Source organism: Rhinolophus ferrumequinum, chromosome 5 (genome assembly GCF_004115265.2).
Source record: "Rhinolophus ferrumequinum isolate MPI-CBG mRhiFer1 chromosome 5, mRhiFer1_v1.p, whole genome shotgun sequence".
NCBI classification, from domain to species: Eukaryota; Metazoa; Chordata; class Mammalia; order Chiroptera; family Rhinolophidae; genus Rhinolophus; species Rhinolophus ferrumequinum.
The window spans coordinates 83,680,983-83,700,229 of record NC_046288.1 but is presented as its reverse complement, the minus strand read 5'-3'; the positions used below and the strand labels follow the sequence as shown (position 1 = coordinate 83,700,229).

The 19,247-nt window shown below is 47.1% G+C and overlaps 1 protein-coding gene across 1 annotated transcript in view; it reads left to right on the top strand.

Annotated features, from left to right (window-relative positions):
- EVC2 (EvC ciliary complex subunit 2) overlaps positions 1-19,247 on the top strand; it is an 88,590-nt gene that overhangs the window by 56,486 nt on the left and 12,857 nt on the right. The window contains 3 exon segments of the mRNA XM_033106688.1: positions 1,786-1,990; positions 6,225-6,347; positions 17,591-17,818. Coding sequence (XP_032962579.1) covers positions 1,786-1,990; positions 6,225-6,347; positions 17,591-17,818 — 556 coding nt within the window.

Sequence of the window (19,247 nt, the reverse complement as noted above, 5' to 3'; positions counted from 1 at the left end):
TCTCTGCATTTTAAAGCTTCCACAAAGCATATTTTATGCAGCTAGTGCTGACTGAACATTGTCAGAATAACCGAACATATCCATGTGTCTAAAGAGAATATTGGTTAAGAAATGAACACACATTGTCCAAAGCAGGAAGGAAGAGAAAAGGCCTCTCCCTCCACTGCTCTGTCATGGGTCCGGGAGGAAATTCTGACCAGAAGTCCCCAGCATCTCAATGGCCAGAACTGGGTCCTGTGAGGCAGGAGAGTGAGCTTGTGGCCCTTCTCCCTGGAGCACGGGCAGCGGGCCTTGCCCGAGAGGAAAGGGGGACGTTCCTCAGTGTGCATTCAAACTGAGTTGCTGGAAGGGTTTGTGGTATGTGGGTAAATGTATTTGTTTCCTGGGGCCGTCATAACAAAGCACCACAAACTGGATGACCTAAAACAACAGAAATGTATCCTCACAGTTCTGGAAGTCAGAAGTCTGAGACCGAGGCCTGAGCAGGTCCTGCGCCCTCTGAAGGCTCCAGGACAGGGTCAGTCCCTTGCCTGTCTCTCAACTTCTGGGGTTGCGTCAGTCCTTGGCGTTTTTGGCTTGTAGGCCCATCACTCCAGTCTCTGTGTCTCTTCTCTTGTCTGTCTCCCTGTGGGTGTGTCTTTTCTTCGTATAAGGACACCAGTCATATTGGATCAAAGGCCCACCCTATTCCGGTGTGACGGACTGACTTCGTAATTGCATCTGCACAGACCCTATTTTCAAAGATCACATTCACAGGTACTAGGGGTTAGGACTTGAACGTACCTTTTGCAGGAGTGGGGGAGCCACAAGTCAACCCATAACGTTAGGTCACTCAGCATGGCTTTCAGCTTCGAGTGTGGTTTCTCTAAATGATAACTGTCAGTCATCATCCTTTAAGACCAACACAAGGCTGCCCTGTTCCCTGACCCACCCGAGCTGAGCTGGGCATCTCTTCTCTGGGCCGCTGGACCCTCTTTGCAGTATGCTACTGACCAGGCTCAATGGACACACCTTTGCTTTCACCTGTTTCTAAAGCAAGACCAGATTGTCTTCAAGTCATGAACATGGGAAGGCCTGTCACGTCCTCACAGACCCGTTCACGGCCTCGTGCATTCAACTGAGTGCTCAGCTCTAAGATGATGTCATGTCCAGCCTGACAGACATCTGATGCTCAAGAAATACTTCCAGAATAAAGGCGTGATTAAGGACATAATGTTGTGGTTTTTTTCTAGACATGGATTTAACGAATGACTCTCGCTCTTTGAATTTTCAGCTTTCCCACCCCTCTCTGCTATTTTCTGTGGAGAACACATTGCTATTCTTCTTAAAAAATTTTTTTTAACTTTATTTTTCAATTATAGTTGACATACAATATCATATTGGTTTCAGGTGTATATCCCCATGACTATTTTTATAGCTGGCAATTTATTCTTCTTAATCCCTTTACTTTTTCATCCAGGCCCCTCCCATCTGTTGACTATCAGTTTGTTCTCTGTATCTATGAGTCTGTTTCTGTTTTGTTTGTTCGTTTATTTTGTTCTTTAGATTCCACGTATAAATGAGAGCATACGATATTTGTCTCTCTCGGACTGATTTATTTCACTTAGCTTAATACCCTATAGGTCCATCCATGCTGTCGCAAATAGCCAGAGTTCATTGCAGTATTACTGACAAGCAAAGATATGGAATCGACCTAAGGGTCCATCGATGGACGAATGGATAAAGATGTAACAGGTTCATACCGCGGAACATAACTCGGCTTCATCACTGTTCTTGCTTTCCCAGGAGGCTCCGCTCCTCGGCCTTCTCCCTGTCTGAAGAGGAGCTGCTCAGGGTGAGGCAGGAAGTTCACGGCTGCTTTGCCCAGATGGACAGGAGCTTGGCCCTCCCCAGAATCCGGGCCCGTGTCCTGCTGCAGCGGCTTCAGACTGCTTGGCGAGAAGCAGAGTTCCTGAAATTGGACCAGGCCCTGGCTGCCCCTGAGCTGCAGGTACGATGGACATCTCGTGGCTTCTTGATTGCAGAGGTGGGGCATGTCCCAGCTGCTGATTTGATGGGATCTGGAGCAACTGCCCACGCTCGGCTCATCTCATCTCACTCACCCCATCCTGTCCTCTCCAGCCACGTTGGCATCTGCTAACCTTAAGGTCTGTAGTAGACACACCGGTGCCCAGCCCAGATCCCCTGGCCTGGGTCCTTTCACTGTCCAGCAGCAGCCATGAGTGTTAGCCGCTCGCGGCTCACAGACACACGCCTCTGCTGGGCCTTGCTCTGGGCAGATGGGAACCACCTGGCCTGAGAGGTTACTCTCCCTTCTGATCCCTCAGCCATACCCCACTGACCTACCCAGGGTACAAAAGGCTGGCCCTTCCTGTAAGTGGCACTAGGGAGATGCTCACCTCAGCCCAGGTGGGCAGGAAAAGAGGTCTGTCACGCTGGGCCTTGTAGGATGCTGATAGCTGCCTGTTCTGAGCACCTGTTATGTGTCTCAAGGGCAGACACTTCTTGGGGGCAGTGTTTGCTCCAGAGCCCTATGGACCAGTCAAGGCTAGACCTCACCTGGGACTCCTGCTCGCATGGCCCTTTCCACTTCCTGTCCTGGTTCCCTCATTCCCTGTATGTCTCTCCGAGTTCCTCTCAGGAAACCATGGGCACCTCAGTCCGTCTGCAGCTCTGCCTCTGGGGAACCTGACCCAAGACAGGGCTTTGAACTTGCTGTTTCCTCTGCCAAGAATGCGCTTCCCCCAGCTCTCTGTGTTCTACTCACATCTCAGCCCAAATTTCACCTGCACAGAGGTCCTCCCTGAGTAGCCATCCACAAGGTCCCTCCCCTAGGCATTCGCGTCACATGGCCGTGCTCCATGGCTTCATATAATTGCTCGCTGTGAAATGTCCCAGTCTCTTGACTTGCTCATGGCCTGTGCCTCCATGACAAGCCAGCCCCTGAAGCATTCACCACTCCATCCCCAGCACCTAGAAAGTGCTGGGGCGTAGCAGGTGTGCAATACATTTTGTTGACTGAACTAACCAACCCACCCCAGATGTGTGTGGAATGTTGGTGCTTCCCTTGGGTGGTGATCTGTAGAGATTGAAACCATATTAAAGTCTGGTCTTACACTCTCTCACCTGGAGTCCACAGCAGTGCCAGGAGGCAGGTGTTATGTCCCATTTTACAGGTGAGACAACCAGCCAGCAGAGGGAAAATGAGAAGGTAGGAGAACTGGGCTTGGGGCTGGTGTTTTCTGATTTTTAAACCCACTGCTCTTCCGTTAGGGGAAGAAAAAAAAATCAGACATATCTTGTCCTTATAAAAAAATTAATGGACAGAAACAACTTGGAAGCTTTTACATTCTTTCATGTTAAAAAAAGGGCTTTTTATTTCTATTCTCAGAAGAGCACAGGATATGTAAATAGTGCTAATGAAAGAGTGAGGTACAAATTGTCAAAAAAGTTCTAAAGGATTTGGAATAATGAATAAAAATTTTGCACATAAGTAAAGTGAAGTGTGTCTGTCTCCCCTGCTGACCAACGGCCAATCCTGCAGGAATTAAGTTAAAGGTGTCCCAAGTGTTTGGCTTTGAAATGGAATTGGCCCTGTACCCTTCCTCAAAGGGGCAGATGCATCAGCCCTGGGCATGAAGAGTGCTTATTCAATACCTTCTAGAATAAATGCATGGATGGGTTGGCATCCGTGGTTGGCTGAGCCTGGCTCCCTTTGCAAGCACCATGTTGAGAAAGCAGTGTTGCAGATAATGCTGCAGCCTGATGGCACCAGCAGAGAGAGTGGCTCCATCACCAGGCTGAGCAGGTGGACCCAGGCCTGCCTTTGCCCGCCTGTGAGTGTGGACGAGTTACTGTGCAGGCAAGCAGGACGGGGAGCTTTTCATTAAAAACATTTTTTTGATGGCTTAGTGCATTTTATTGGTTTTCAATTTTTTGTGTTCTTAATTTTTCAGTTTTTCATCTGTAAAACGGGTATACTGCAGATTATTATGGGAATTAGATGGCCTGATATGTAGAAAAGAATTAGTTGTGCTCGATATATTACCACTGCCTTGGGCCTCCCTACCCCATCTTTCTTTTCACCACGAGGTAACCCCTCAGTTTCCTCCCTGTTGACCTCTGTTTGGAGGTCCCTAAACAGGGACAGTACCTCATGGCTGACATAACTTGTGGTGGCTCAGGGCTCTTAGACTATTTATGTAAATTAGTTTCTTAGGACGTCATAATCTCTAAGAGATACACAGGTCAGATTTTCACGGTCTTTCTTTAAGCTTTTCTGTGGCTCTCTGCCAGGATGTAAGTTCTGTCACGATCTCAGGGCCCCACGTGGCCTGGCCCCTGACCAGACATGTGCTGGCAGGTCTTGGTGGGGGTTTGGGGAGATGGCGAGGAGGCAGTCCTGATGTGCAGCATTTGCCCATTTCCCTGGTGTAAATACTCCTTCTAAGGCCAGTTTCAAGCTGCCAACTTGACATCACTGTGTGTGGTGCTGGGAAGAGATGCACAGGGTCACCTCTCACCTGCCAACCCCACCCTCCCAGCCCCGCACCCCCCGTCCCTGCCTCTCTTAGCTTTATCCCCGCCCGGCCCCAGTCCGTGCCCTGGGCTTCAGGGTCTTGCCCACCAGCTTGGCTCTGTTCCTAAGAGGCCTTGACCCACAATTTCCTTTTTTTGATAATATCCCTGTTAGACCAGGAGATGAACACTGAAGTTAATTCATGGAATCAGCCGAGTCCAGGCTGCGTATTTAAAGAGATGAGGCTCAGGAGTCAGGAAACGTGAGGTCTAGTCCTCCGAGCTCCCAAGCTGTGGCTTTAGGCCACCGATTCTGCTCTCCTGGTCTCAGTCTGCCCCTCTGTCAAATGGGGCTGTTTGAACTCTTTGAATTACTGTATATGTGCTTGCTTCCTCTGAGTGGACTGGGGCAGGTCACCATCCTAGGGTTTGGGGGTCCAGGGCAGAGTCTGATGGGCAGGCTGGAGTCCAGGTCTAGAGCAGGCTCTGGGAGATCGAGGGACCTCAAGGGAGATGACAGAGAAGAGGAAGGGCAGGCAGGCAAGCTGGGAAGGGGAGGAGACCGGCCTTCACTGGGGAGTACCCACCTGCCATGTACTGCACTGAGTATATTAGGTGTGCAGTGCTGTGTTGTGTCGTGCTCCTCTATGCTGTGCTGTGTTTTACTATGTTTTGCTATGTTATGTCATGTCCTATTGTTATATTCTTATGTTGTAGTCTGTTGTGTTATATTGTGCAGTTATGTTATATTGTATTACCTTGTGGTAGGCTGAATTATGTTATGTTCTGTTTATTATATATATGTTATGCAGTGTTACATTCTTGCAGTAATCCTATGAAGTAGATATTATTATCCCCATTTTACAGGTGTGCAAACTGAGGCTCAGAGATTGCAGCATCTGTGGCATTTATTCATTAATTGAATAACAATTTACCGAGCACCCATGACCTCACCTTCAACCACTCTCAGCCTTGCTCAGTCCACTCCAGCCCCAAGTTTGTTCCTCCTTCAGGGCCTGGCACCCCCTGCTTCCGGATTTTCACACGCCTGACACCGTCTTGTCATGTGGGTGTCAGCTGCAATGTCACTTCCTCACATTTGTGAAGATGCAGATGTGTGTGTGCAGGTTGTGCACACTGTTCTAGAAGGATCCATCTGTGTCAATCACTGCATGGTGCCTCCTTGCATTGATGTACACAACTGTACTCAGCGCCATTCACCTCCGCCAGCGTTTCCCCTTCCAGCCAGCAAAATAATCCCCCATCGCTCTCACTGTCCACTTGTCTTTCACAGCACTCACCGACCGTTGGAGAGTGTCTGTTATTTGTTTTCACATCACTGATGGTTTTCTCCACAATGATGTAAACTTCACCAGGGCAGGGCCCCCTTCTATCGTGTTTCCTGCTCAGAGAGGCTGACAGGTTGAGGTCCCACTGCTGGAGAGGAGGTGGACCCACATTGGAGCCGCTGTCTGTCTGACTACAAAGCTCTGGCCTTCTCCTCCCTTTAGTGGGAGGAGCCACCGGAGACCGGGAGGACCGAACCCCATGAGCTGATCCAGGACAGGGTACCTCTGTCCTCTTTCCAGCCGAAGACAGCTGTGCAGTTCTGAGCTGCAGAAGCTTCTCGGCTTTGAGAGACTTGGGGCTGCATGAACTTCTTGGCGGTTGCTTTGGTGCCAACGTTTTCTCTCACCCGTCTCTAGCAACAGTCCAGGGCGAGAAAGCCACGCTCCAAGAGTAAAAGCAAGATAGACCTTTTGAAGAAGTGCATTGAAGACAAAATTCAGCTCTTTGACGCACCGACCCCTGAAGACCTGGTTGAAAAGGTCAGTGCTTCTGCCTCCTCTGTTTTTCTCTCATTGCACTTGGCAGGGCTGGCTGCCTCCCCACCTGCAGGGCACACACAGCCCCTGGGAGCTACAGCTGTCCATCTCCAGCAACACCGAGTTTCTAAGCCAGGGTCCTGCAGATGGGACCCGCCCCTCCCCCATTGCCTTTCCACCTGGTCCTTCTGTCTGGAACCCTCTCTCTTCTCTTCTCTACCTGGGGGTCTCCGGTGCATCCTCTGGCCCCAGCCGTCTGCCCGTGGGTGCTGCCATCTTCGCGCCTGGCTCTGTGCTGAGGCCTTCACACGTGTTGCTACACTTCTGTCTCCCTTTTTATCTCGCCCACCCTCCTTCGTGCTCCCTTGCTGGGTGTTCTTTATGTTCTTGCACAAGGCACTCAGGGCCACACGGTGCTTCTCTATGTTCTTCCCTCCTCCTGGAATTGCCTTTCCACCTTTCCTTACCTGGATACGTGAACACTGTCCATAGCCATCCTCAGGTGTTGCCTCTGTCCTCAGGCACCCCTCTTTTAAGAAGCCTTCCCAGAACACCGAGTTTTTCCCACCTATTCCCCCACTCTCAGCCCCCATTCTGATCGGAACCCATATCACACTGTGCATTGAGTCCCCTGGTATTTTGAGGATCAGTGCTCTCCCAGGCCCTGGGTAACGACCTCTGGGCGGCAGCAGTGACTGGAGTCGTCCTGGCTCCTGCCCTCAGAGGGAGCCTTCTAGATGGAGGAGATGGACAAAAAACACTTCAATCACAGGCCACGGTCAGTGCCACCCAGGGGATGTGACAGTGACTGGGGTCAAGTGTTAGGAGTGGGAGCCACTGCAGGTGGGAGAGTCAGGTTAGGTCTCTGAGAAGGTGACACTCAGGAGCTGACACCATGTTGTCACTGTCCGGGGACCCGCTGTGCCCCCAGAACTCTGCAGACGGTAGGTTCCCAGGAGGAGTATGTCCAGAGAATGGAGACAGCAAACCGTATGTCACAGCTGCTGTTTTCGTTTCTACCTCCTGTCTGTGTCCTTTGCCTAGTTTCTCAGTTTTATTTGTTTTAGTGTAAGTGTATTTCTCAGAACACATGCGGACACTGGCAAAGGGCCGTGGGGCTGCTCGGGGCAAGGTGGGTGTCTCCTGCAGGTGTGCGTGGTTGTTGATGTCTTAAGGGACCCAGGACGTAGCACCCTGTTCCCACTCGTGTTCTGTATAAAATTGAGAAATAAGCCAGAGTCAGGCAGTAGAGGCATAAATACTGTCTTTCTTATTGCTGACGGTTAGCTCCCACAGTTGTGCGACGTGGGACTTACATGTGATGTCTCTCGCTTCTGTAAAATGAGGGTTGTGACCATGATAACCCACTGGTCCCAGGGTTTTTGTGAGCAGCACGGATAGCAAGGCACTTTGAACTTCAGAGTGGGCTACAATGCTACTTTTCCCCAGTAATGGAGCAGTCCCATATGCCCCAAATCCACGCATCGCAGAGGAAAGCAGAAGGGAGGCATTTGTCAGCTGTGACCTTTTTAAGACAGGCCATCTTCACAGTCACCTATTTCACTGCGGCAAGTGCCAGTAGGATACACACTCCTGAGTCAACAGCTTTGCTGTCCCTCCCGAAATTGATCAATTGCATCTCTTAGCGTCCCAGCGGTGATTGTGCAGGTTTTTCATTTACAGGGTAATTGTGGAGGGAAATGACAGCCCTCAGTGTGAGGGCCAGCCGCTGAGAGTTGTGTGATCGTGTTTCGGGACTGAGCAGTCCCTCAACGCTCATGCGGCTGTAAAGATAGAGCTGGTCTTGCTGACCACTGCCCAGAGACCCATCGTAGGGCCCCAGCCTGGCTGGCAATGTGGTGTCTCCAGAGGGACTTCGGCTTCCCAGCTGGGGCTGCAGAGTGTGCCCCCTTTCTTTATGAGAATCCACATCAGATATCCACCCAACCTTCAACCCCAGATTGATAGGTTCCTTGTCTGGACACCTCCATCTGTAGAGATTGGGAGAATTACCCAAGGTCACTTGGTCAGTGGGTGGTAGAGCTGGAGTTTGAACAAGGCACATCTGCCTCCATCACCCGTGCCCTTTTCCTCACAGCACTGTGACCTCAGTAAGCTGTGACAGTGAGATGGCTTCAGCCTTCAAAGATGACTCTTTGGTGCTCTTCCCCACGCCCTCTTTCCTTTCTTCCATTTCCTTTCCTTGCCCTCGTCTTCTTCCCCTTTCCTTCATCTCCTTCCACTTCCTCCTTTAGGGGATGTGTTGTAGAGCGTTGTCTGGGCCAGACATTGTTCTAGGTCTGAGCGCTTGACATGTGCAGTTTCAGAGAGCAGCCAGCTGTGCATCAGTGTCTGGAAGTTCGCACGTAGCCCTCAGGTAGAAAATCCACCTGACTAATCTGACCTCCCCCTTGAATGAATGGTTGAGTGGCTGATCCAGGGAGGGAAGAGGGACAGACAGACAGACCACGGTGAGCTTCCTGCCTGCCCTTTTTCTGTACAGCTGGTGGGTTAATGGAGGAGGTGTCAGCTCTGGTGACAGACAGGTGTCCAGAGAGGCAGAGGAGATACACAACACAAATTATGTGACTCATTTTAACTTTCCAGCTATTAGAAATACATCTACCTGTCTACCTCTATCTATCATCTATCTATCTATCAATCTCCCCATCCATTCATCTCTGCTTTTTCCTTAACCCTGAAACTTGAATATTTTCCATTCAGTATGTAAGTTTCTTCATTGCTTTGTTTCAGCAGCATAGCAGCGATATGTGTGATCCTTAAATGATTTAACCAGCCCTCAATTCATGGACGTTTAGGTTCTTTTCAATCCCTTGATATTTGAAATGATCTTAGAACATCTGCATATCTGCCACACCCCTCTGTAGTGAGGCAGGCAGAATTACTGCCATGTCCACTTCATAGATGAGAGCACTGAGACACAGAAAGGTTGAGAGGCTTGTCCCCAGGTCAAATACCCATTGGCTGGTGGCATGAAGCCTGTCCCTGTATTCTAGTAGCAGGTCTGTTTGATGGACTCAGAAATGAAAGGGATATTTCGGTTAATCTTTGGTGTGTTCTCCTGCTGTTTTGGCATAGAGCATATTTAAATTTCTCATACGTATTGCTTAGCAACATTTAAATATAAATGGAAATGACATGCCTGTATTTCCCGCTCACCCATTTTTTTCTGGGATTATTTTAACGATGTTGCCCTGCGTCTGGGTAGCGTGTCCACCACATATGCGTTCACCCATTCATTATTCATTCACTCTGTCCAGGTTTCATGATGTGCCGTGTCTGCACAGTTGATTAGCAGTCCCTTCAAGCAGGAGTGGAACTCTCGCGCCGTCATCAGCCCTGCAACCTTTTGTGTTTCTGCAGTTGCCTTGGCAATTATGCAGAGGTGGCTGGCACTTCTGTCAGGCAGAGTTCTTCACACTCCTGTCACTTCACAAGGGACTAGAGTGCAAGCTGAGAATAATGTCCTCATTTTCAGATAACCTGACGAGAGAAAACTGACGGCACAGGTCCTTATGAAGCTTAGACAAGAAGGCATGTTGGAAGGGAATACATGTTAGGCCGAGGAGGGGAAATCCATCCATCTCCAGATGGTTCTCCTCATGTCTCCACTTGCCCCCATTTTAGCCTTTGAGGCGGCCTCTGCCAGTCGTCTTCATGGTTTCCCCATTGCCCCCACATGAAATCCAGATTCCTGAGCGTGGCGTTCACGGCCTCACAGTCAGTCTTCAGCTTGCCTTCGCATGGTTTGAATGTAGTAACTTTTTACTACATTGTCCATTTACCAATTTTACTTTTCATTTCCATGGAACTTATGCATACGTTCTTTTAAAGAGTCAAATAATTGTACAAGGTTTGTGCTGGGAAAAAAAAGCATTTCTGTGCAGCCCCAGACACACACATTTTCAAATCCCCAGAGGTAACGACGTTTAATTTTTTAGCTTGATCTTTTGCTATTTGCCTCCATATCTTTAAATAACATGCTTGTCTTGCTATTTCTTGATTTCTCTACATTATCTATTCATTTTTCTTTATGGAAGATAAGATTTCACTGTCTTTCTTCTTTCAACCTGCAACACACACGACCCCTTCTTATCCTCACCCACCCCCAATATAGTTACATTGATAGTTAAGATTTCTATTATGATTATTATTTAAATGTTATTCACCTCTGAGCCATACAAAAACTGAGATTCATTTTTCTTTCCTGTATTAACCTTTTGTTTTTTTCTGGAGTTAATATTATACTTTGGTTTCTTCTTTGGTTACTTTTCTATGCAATCCTCTTCTTGACAGTTGTCCAAATGTCCTATGAGGACCGCCACCCAAGTCATGTCTTCTGTAATGGCATCATCCTGAGGACATCTCTTTGTACCTCTGGCAGGTTCCAATCTGGACATTGCCCGTTACAGGTTATGCACAGCTGCCATCTTGGGGGTCATTCTATGAATTTTCTTCACCTCTCTCTTTCCTGATGTGGTTCTTGTTTGAATGAAATGAGTCCTCTGTCAGTTTCCTAGGAAAGGGCACATGGGAGGTTTCATATTTTGAAATTTTTCGAAACTGAAGATGTTTTTATTCTGTTTGCCAATCTTGGAATTCTGGGAATTTTTCTTAAATAATTTTGATGATTAACTCCCCTTCTTTTCTGTTCGTTGTCTTTCTAAATCGCGTTATTCAGATGTTGGACCTCTTGTCCATTAGCTTTTTTATTTTCCTTTTTCAATATTTTCCTTTGTTCTTTTGCTTTACTTTCTGGGAAATATCCTAAATTGTATCATCTACACCTTTAATTGAGTTTTTCATTTTCGTTTTAAATTTCTAATTTATCAAGAGTCTTTTGTTGTTTTCTTTCTGAATGCTCTTTTGTTAAAGAAAGAACATTCTCTTGTTGTTTTAAGGCTACCACCTTCTTGTATGTCCCTGAGAACATTAATGTTTTTTAAAGTTCATTTTTAAGAAATTCCTGCATATTTCCTGTTACCTCTACGTTCATGAGAGGCTTTCCCAGGTGTGGTTCTGCCTTTATTTAATAGTGAAGTACTTAAAAGCTGCTTGGAGGCCCTGGGCCTGTAAGTGGGCCTTGCAGACTGTGCACTTCCCTCTGGAATGACCAGCTGGGCCATTCTCTTAGATCTTTCTTGAAGGCTGGTCAGTGCCACCAGAGAAGACTGGTCTCCTGCCTAGCTGGAAGAGGCCTGGATGCCCACATTTCAGGAGCCAAAGGGATAGGTGAGCTGAGATGTCAGTAGTCGGTATGTAGAGTTTGATTTGAGCCCTGTGATTTCAGTGTGGGGTTTCCACCTTCAACTCTGCCCGATTTCTCCCAGTTTACAGACTCTTCCAGACAATAAACCTGCAGTTATGGGCCAGGCTGCGGGAGGAGCCCTGGCCTGCGGGGCAGAAGTTGGCTGGGGGGTGTTCTGGAGGCTTGTTTCTTAGTGAGATGCCCAACCTTTCCTCCTGTTTACCTTTAGCTTCCACCCTCACTTGTAGACGTGCCTGCATTTCTGACCCTTGGGGAGATTCTGCAGTGTAAACGATGTTGCGTCTATGCTGACTCCATTGCTGGATTAGAACCCAGCTTTTGGGGATCTGTTGAGTCCTTTGCACTCAGTCTCTACTCTCCAGCGTATAACATTTTTTTGCTATTGTTTCCCCTCTCATTTTCCCCATTGTCCTTTCTGCCTTAAAAAAAGCAGTAGATGCAAGTTATAAATCTATCTTTTACCAGGAATCTCCATTGTTAATATTTTTCTACATTGTGCATGTATTTTATAATTACAAATGGAAATAACTTTTTTAAAAGAGAAAAGAAAACCCCCAATATTACAAACCGTGATTTTTATCTTTTTTCTGCAACCCAAAGAGGACTCACTTTGACTAATTATAATAATGATAATAAAATAATAGTGGCAATAATACGGCAGCTACTATTTATTAGGGGCTCGTTAGACACCAGAGACTATACTAGGCATTGTTTCCTGTTGTTTTATTGTTTTCTTTTCACAGACAAAACTGAGACTCAGAGAGGTTACACAACTTGTTTAGGTCGCACAGCTAGTTAAGTGGTAAGAGATAACAGACCGACCATAACCAAAACAAAACTATGCTGACTTGACTTTTGCACTTAGATTATTTCAATGATGGGGTGGATGGTAGTGTCTTTTCAGGCGTAGAAATGAATATTTTGTATCTTAAATTTAAGCACTAATGTTTATTTAATGAGGTGGTAGTTCATTGAACAAATATTAACCCAACACACCTTTACTGAGTCCACTCCCCTCGTGATGCAAGATGAAGGGGAGAGTCTTAAACATTTTCCGTCTTCTTATTCCTTCTGGGTATTTGGGACCCATCCAGGAAAGCATGGGTTAAATTGACCTGTTTATGGGAGGACCAGCCACTAGAATCCAAGTACAGGCTTATATTTTAATCAGCCTTCTCCCAGCACTTGGATGTGAGGTTCTTAATGTGACCACTCTTTTTACATGGAGGAAATTTGCTAGTGACACTCCTGGCCTCTCCATCCCTTGACCACTTATCTCCAAGGAGGGTGTTACCGGATTGGTGGGATTAAAGAAGGAAGTGGGCATGCTCAGTGCAGCTCCCTCCTCGTTGGAAGCCAGCTGCCTGCAGGAAGCCCCCATTCTCGGTCCAGGATGTGATGAGCTTGGTGGGAAGCCTGCTGTTTCGGGGAGTTCATATTCCTTGGGACACACATCCGAGCCTCATTCTCCAGTCTAGTTTTCATCAATATTAAAGCTGCTGTTTGGCATCTCTCTGGCTGTATTTGTTTCCAGACCTGGGCAAGGAGGAGCCTGTGATGACTCCTACCCCTTAGAGTCCCAGTCATTCTCTGCTGGTTGACAGGGGTTAATTTTAGTTTTTGCCTTTAAAGGACATCACAGTGCTTCTAAGTAACTACTTTGAAATGCACATGCTGTCAGGGAAGCTGGTAAGGAAGTAGTTTGAAATAAGAGTATTTAACAGCATATTGTTCTGCAAATGAATTTTTATTACTTTAGGCAGCTTGAATATTTAATGAAGCCTGTCATTAATACCTCATAGAAATGCAAATCTGTATCCTTTCCCAGGAGTTCTTTTAGACAAGGATGAAAACACTCTAGAGGCGCATTCTGGTGGTGGTGTAATTAACAAATTAAGCTTTCCAGTGCAGAAGGAGGAAGGTTTTTAGAGAATCTTTTCTTAATTTCACTGTCCGAATTGTTCTCGCATACAAAAGGCCTTAGGCCCGCCCCACACTTCAGGTATGAATTTGCATAAGTAAACTTGAGAGATGGCACTTGTGGTCACCTCATCTGCCCTGCACTCCACAGGGGACGAAGGCTCACAGGAGATTTGGCCACCACCCAGCCAAGGGTGGGGAAGAGTGAGACCACAGCGGAGGTAATGTGAAAACCGGAGCTCTTGGCAGGTGTGCGATGATGACACCTGTGATCCATTTCTCGCTCACCTGCCCATCACTCATGTTTTCCCCCGTCAGGACCTTCCATAGGGTTGTGACAGCCCTTTTCAGTGCCTCAGGAGAAAGTCTACTTCCTATGCCTGGCAGTCAGGGCCTCTGTAACGTGGCTTCTGTCCATCCTATAGGGCCTCATGTCCCACTTCTCCTTTCAGCTTTGGTCTAATTCACCCTGTCACTCATCCCGGAGGAACCTCGTACACTGCAGCCTCAGTGCCTTTGCTTGTGCTGTTCTCTCTTCCTGAATGCCTACATCCTTCCACATCCTGTTCAGACGCCAGTGTGTTCACAACCTTCCTTGACCCGTCACCTCCTCCATCCTCTAAACTACCGCCAGCGTAACGTATGGACCTGCCTTATAGCGCTGACCATATTCTGCCTTTCATAATCATACGAATACCAACAATACCAACAACAGCTAACAGTTGTTGAACACTCTCATGTGTCAGGCACTGTTCTAGGCAATTAAAAGAAATCGATCACTTAATAATCAAAATAACCCATGAGGGTGTTCTGCTTCTGGACAGCACAGAATAAGAAGGGTTGAATTACCCACTCGCCTAAAACAAAACAAAACTAAACTAAACAAAACATGAACAATATATAAGAACCGATGATTTTTCAAGGCAAAGGACAACAGTCAAAAGTGATCCCTGAGAAATGGGGGACAAATGAACTGAGCCCTGTGATGGCCCCAGCGTCCTGCCCTGAAAGAACCTTCAGGTTTTGGCACGGGGTGGAACCTGGTGGACACCCGTAGTGCAGGAAACGAAGCTAAGAATTCAGGGAAGCCATGTTAGCTGGACTTCACAGGACAGAGGACCAGAGAAAAAAGAGCTGCACATAGAGACAGCTCCGGAGATACCCACTGGATCCCCTTGAATATTCCGCTGAGCACTCGGCCCATACATTGGAGAAAATTACCCAAAGCCAGGAAAAGGGCCACCCCAGAGGTTCAGAGACGAGTGCTCAATGCTGCTACAGGGCTGGGAACAGCGAGAGGTCCTGTCAGCCAGGCTAGAAAACCTCATATTTCACGAGGCATCAGATATAGTACTCAAAAACATTGTGCCTCACTAGCTGTGAGCTAAACTCTGCTCTGGTCCTGCCTAAAAAAAAAAAAAAAAAAAAACTTAAAAATATGACCAGGAAAGATTAAATTGTTTCCAACTAACTTACCTGCATCCCAGAACAAAGCTCAAGAATTTCATATTTTGTATAGAAATACACAAATATCCAGGACCAACAAGTTACAATTCACAATGTCCGTCATCCTGTTAAAAATTACCAGGAAAAGGGGGCGGCCAGTTGGCTCCATTGGTTAGAGCACAGTGCTCATAACACCCAGGTCACCGCTTCAATTCCCACATGGGCCAGTGAGCTGCGCCCTCCACAACTAGATTGAAAACAATGACTTGATTTGGAGCTGAACTGTGCCCTTCACAACTAGATTGAAAAAAAATAAGAAATTACCAGGAATGCAGTAAAGCAGGAAAATATGACACCTGATGAAGAGAAAAGTTAGTGTCTGACACCAACCCAGAATTGACACAGACGTTAGAATTAGCAGAGAATAGCATTAAAACAGTCATTATAACTGTGTCTTATATGTTCAAAACAAGTTAAATAGAGAGATGGAAAAATAAAAAGACCCAAACCAAACTTCTAGAGAAGAAAACCATGTATGAGAGAGATACATACATATTGAATAAGATTAACAACAGATTAGAGATTTCAGGGGGGAAAAAAAGGTTAGTTTTAAGTTGGGACAACTTTAAGTCACCCAGTATATGGGTGGTGGATTTGCTGAAGGAGAGAGAATGAAGACAGAAAAATATGAGAAGAAATAATGGCTGAAATTTTCCCAAATTTGATGAAAGCTGTAAACCCACAGATTCAAGAAACTGAGCAAATCCCAGACATGGCAAACATGAAGAAAACCACATCAAGATACATCATAGTCAAATTGGTCCAAAGAAGTGATAAAGAGAAAGTGTTACAAACGGCCAGAGGGAACACATACATTCCACGTGAAGGAGCACAGATGAGGCTGACAGCAGATTACTCACTGCACACAATGTAAGCCAGAAGACAATGGAGCAACGTCTCCAATGTACTGAGGCAGAAACTGTTACCTATGATTCGACATCTACACAAAACATCTCTCAAGCCTGCTGGTGACTTTTTCAGACATACAAAAGCTAATCGATTTCACCACCAGGACACTGACACGGCAAAATGTGTTAAAGGAGGTCCTTTGGGCAGCAGGATTTCCATACCAGATAGAAAGCTGGAACTGCACTGAAAATGGGAACTAACAATATAAGACACATAACGTGAAATTTAACATGTCAGCCATTGTTAAGTGTCCAGTTCAGTGGCATGAAGTACATTCACATTGTTGTGTCACCATCACCCACTGTCCATCTCCAGAACTTTTTCATGTTCCCGGACTTAAACTCTGTCCCAATTACACACCAACTCTTCATTTCCTCCTCCCCCCACCCCTACCAACCAACGCGCTACTTTCTGTCTCTGTGAATCTGACTATTTTAAGTGCCTCGTGTAAGTGGAATCATACGGTCTTTGTCCTTTCCTGCCTGGCTTATTTCACGAGCCTAACATCATCCATGCTGTAGCAGGTGTCAGAGTTTTCTTCCTTTTAAGTCTGAGTAATTTTCTGTAGAGCAGACCACATTGTGTTTATCCATTCATCTGTTGATGGGCACTTGGGTTGCTTCGACTTCTGGCTGTTAGGAATAAAATTCCACAGACTCTTGCAGATAAAACCAAAGATGTCAATGAGGCATGATGCTCGTGCAGGCTACTTTTTGGTTTGTGCTTTAGCAACCTGTGCAGGGGACAGCGGTACACAGTTGCAGGGACCTGCCTTTAGGGGCTCAGGAGTGATAGGCTGTGTTATCCACTGTGGCAGGTTTTCTGGAGAAAGTAAGAGGTGGTGGTGGTATTAGAAAATGTATGATGCCGGAATGGGTAGAGTGAATGGATTCACTCTTCTAGAATTTACTGAGACCCTTGGGTGCTGGGTCCTCCCCTTGGAGGAACTCATGTCCTAGTGGGGTGAGAGGTGTGGTGAGTGTCCCCATAGGAGAAGAGCATGGAACGTGAGGAATATAGAGAAGAGAGTGACAAACACATGCAGAGTGAAGATGCTTCAAAAGGGGCAAATTGGGAACCAGAGACCCAAAGGACAGCTGGGAGATTTTCAGGAGGACAAGGATATGGGGGCATTTCAATCACAGTGGAGGTTTCGGACAACAGATACAAAGAGCGTGGTGTGTGGGGCCGTGCGCAGTCAGGACACCTGGGTGGAAGCCCCAGGTGTGTGGTGGGGGGCGGCAGGGCAGACCACCCAGGCATACCTTAGCTGGGATCCACGTGGGAAGGGCTGCACGGCCAGTGTGAGGAAGTTGGAACATTCATCCTCTATGATGGGGATCCTGGAAGGATTTTGCTCCAGAAAACGACACAGTTCAGTTTTCCTCCAAGAATGATAAGTGTGGACTGAACAGCCAGACCGCAAAAGCCATGGAGAGTTTTTGTAAGCAGAGATGCCTCTGTGCTCTTGAATTGCACGCTGCAGCTTCCAGGGCTGCTGCTACAAAGACCGGCTGCCTGACCAAACTCAAACAGTCTCCTGTTTGTACGTGGCTTGCCCTCTCTCCTCTGCCCTGCCTCCACTTACCACCCTCTGGTTTCTGTCTCGGCCCCTCCCCAGGTCCGAGGAGAATTGCTGCGGGAGAGGGTGCAGCAGCTGGAGGCCCAGGAGGGTTGCTTTGCGGAGTCCCTGGTCTCCCTGCAGTTCCAGAAGGCAGCCAGCATGGCCAAGACGCTGTGGGCGTACACGGCGCTCCTGAGCATCCAGGACCTGCTCCTGGAGGAGCTGAGCGTGTCGGAGACCTTGACAAAGTCGGCCTGCACACAGATCCTGGAGTCACACAGCCCAGTGAGTGCCGACCTGGGGATGGGAGGACCCGACTGCGCAGTCATCCACGGGTTCTTCACCATCACATGGGCGGTCACCTGTCCTGTCTGGGCTGCAGGGTTGTGGTGGGGACAAAGTGACATAACTTCCCTGGGAGCACACTGCGCCGTCGCAGCCCTACACTGCTGTGTCTTTGCTTCTAAAAGTAAACCTTTGAAGTATAACATTTTTAACATCTCTGGAACTGGGGTGTGTCTTATAATCAGCAGTGGTATTGCTTCTTTCCTAGTGCTGTGAAAAGTTACAATGGCTTTTAACCAATGGTGCTTTAGATGCAATGAAATATCGGATTATTGCTAACTTTTATAATTGTAATCATTACCATTATTCCTACTTGCTGTATTTTTTCAAGGTGTGAGAAGTATAGTCAGAAAACAGAGGCTATGGAAGTAACTGTCTTGAGGACTAATTTTAGGTCCTTGACATGCAGATTTTAGAATTTCCACCATTATCTATTTTTATAATAATTATTTAGAGTGAGGAAAAAGGAACTCATGTTCATTGAGTGGCAGGCAGGCACTAACAAGCTGGGAATGGACCGACTCTTATTTAAGCATTAATAATTCTTTACTTAATTGTGCGTCTTAAAATGATCGTTTAAGCATGATTAACGATAAGTTGCAATTTCACGCTGCTTCACAGTCACGCTCCTTTCTCAGGAAAAGAAACTGAGATTCGGGCAGGTGGTAAGTCAAGTCTTTGTGAAGTGCACTTGACTAATACGTGGCAAGAGCCGAAACACAATCTGTTTCTGACTTCAACCCACTGTCACGTTCATGGACCATCCCAGTTGACCTTGGGAATGGGGGTTCCCATAATTTCTTTTAAAAAGTCCTAAGTACCGTTAGACTCTCAATAGTCCAAGACTGGTTTTTCCATAAACATTTTGTACCCTGCACTGTGACAACCGTTTCTAGGAATAGAAAGCAAGTGGCAATGTCACTGGTATTTCAGCACAAACCATCCAGATGCTGGATAAATAAAAGTGAACATACTCTTTAATGCTTTGTGAGCTCACAAGAGAATGTGGGAAATACCCAAGGGCCAAAGATATTGGAGGGACATGAAAGCAAATGGAGGCTGAAATCCAGGGGCAAAGGAGGAAACCTGGAACCCAGGGTTTTGGGGGGTGATGGGAAATGGGGCTGTGGGATGTCCAGAGGAGGTAGAACACCCGGTGAGAGGGTGTGAGGAGAAAGCCACCTGCTGTCAGAAGGCGTCACCAGGGAAACCCGTCTGATTGCAACCCTGCTCTGGGTGGAGCAAGGGCGTAGGCTCCCCTGTGAGTCTGTAATCAAAGGCTCCTGCTAGTATGAGGAGGAATCCCAAAGTACATGCGCCACTCGGTCAGGAAATCTCGAGAGTGAGACATTAAAATGGACCCAGGTTG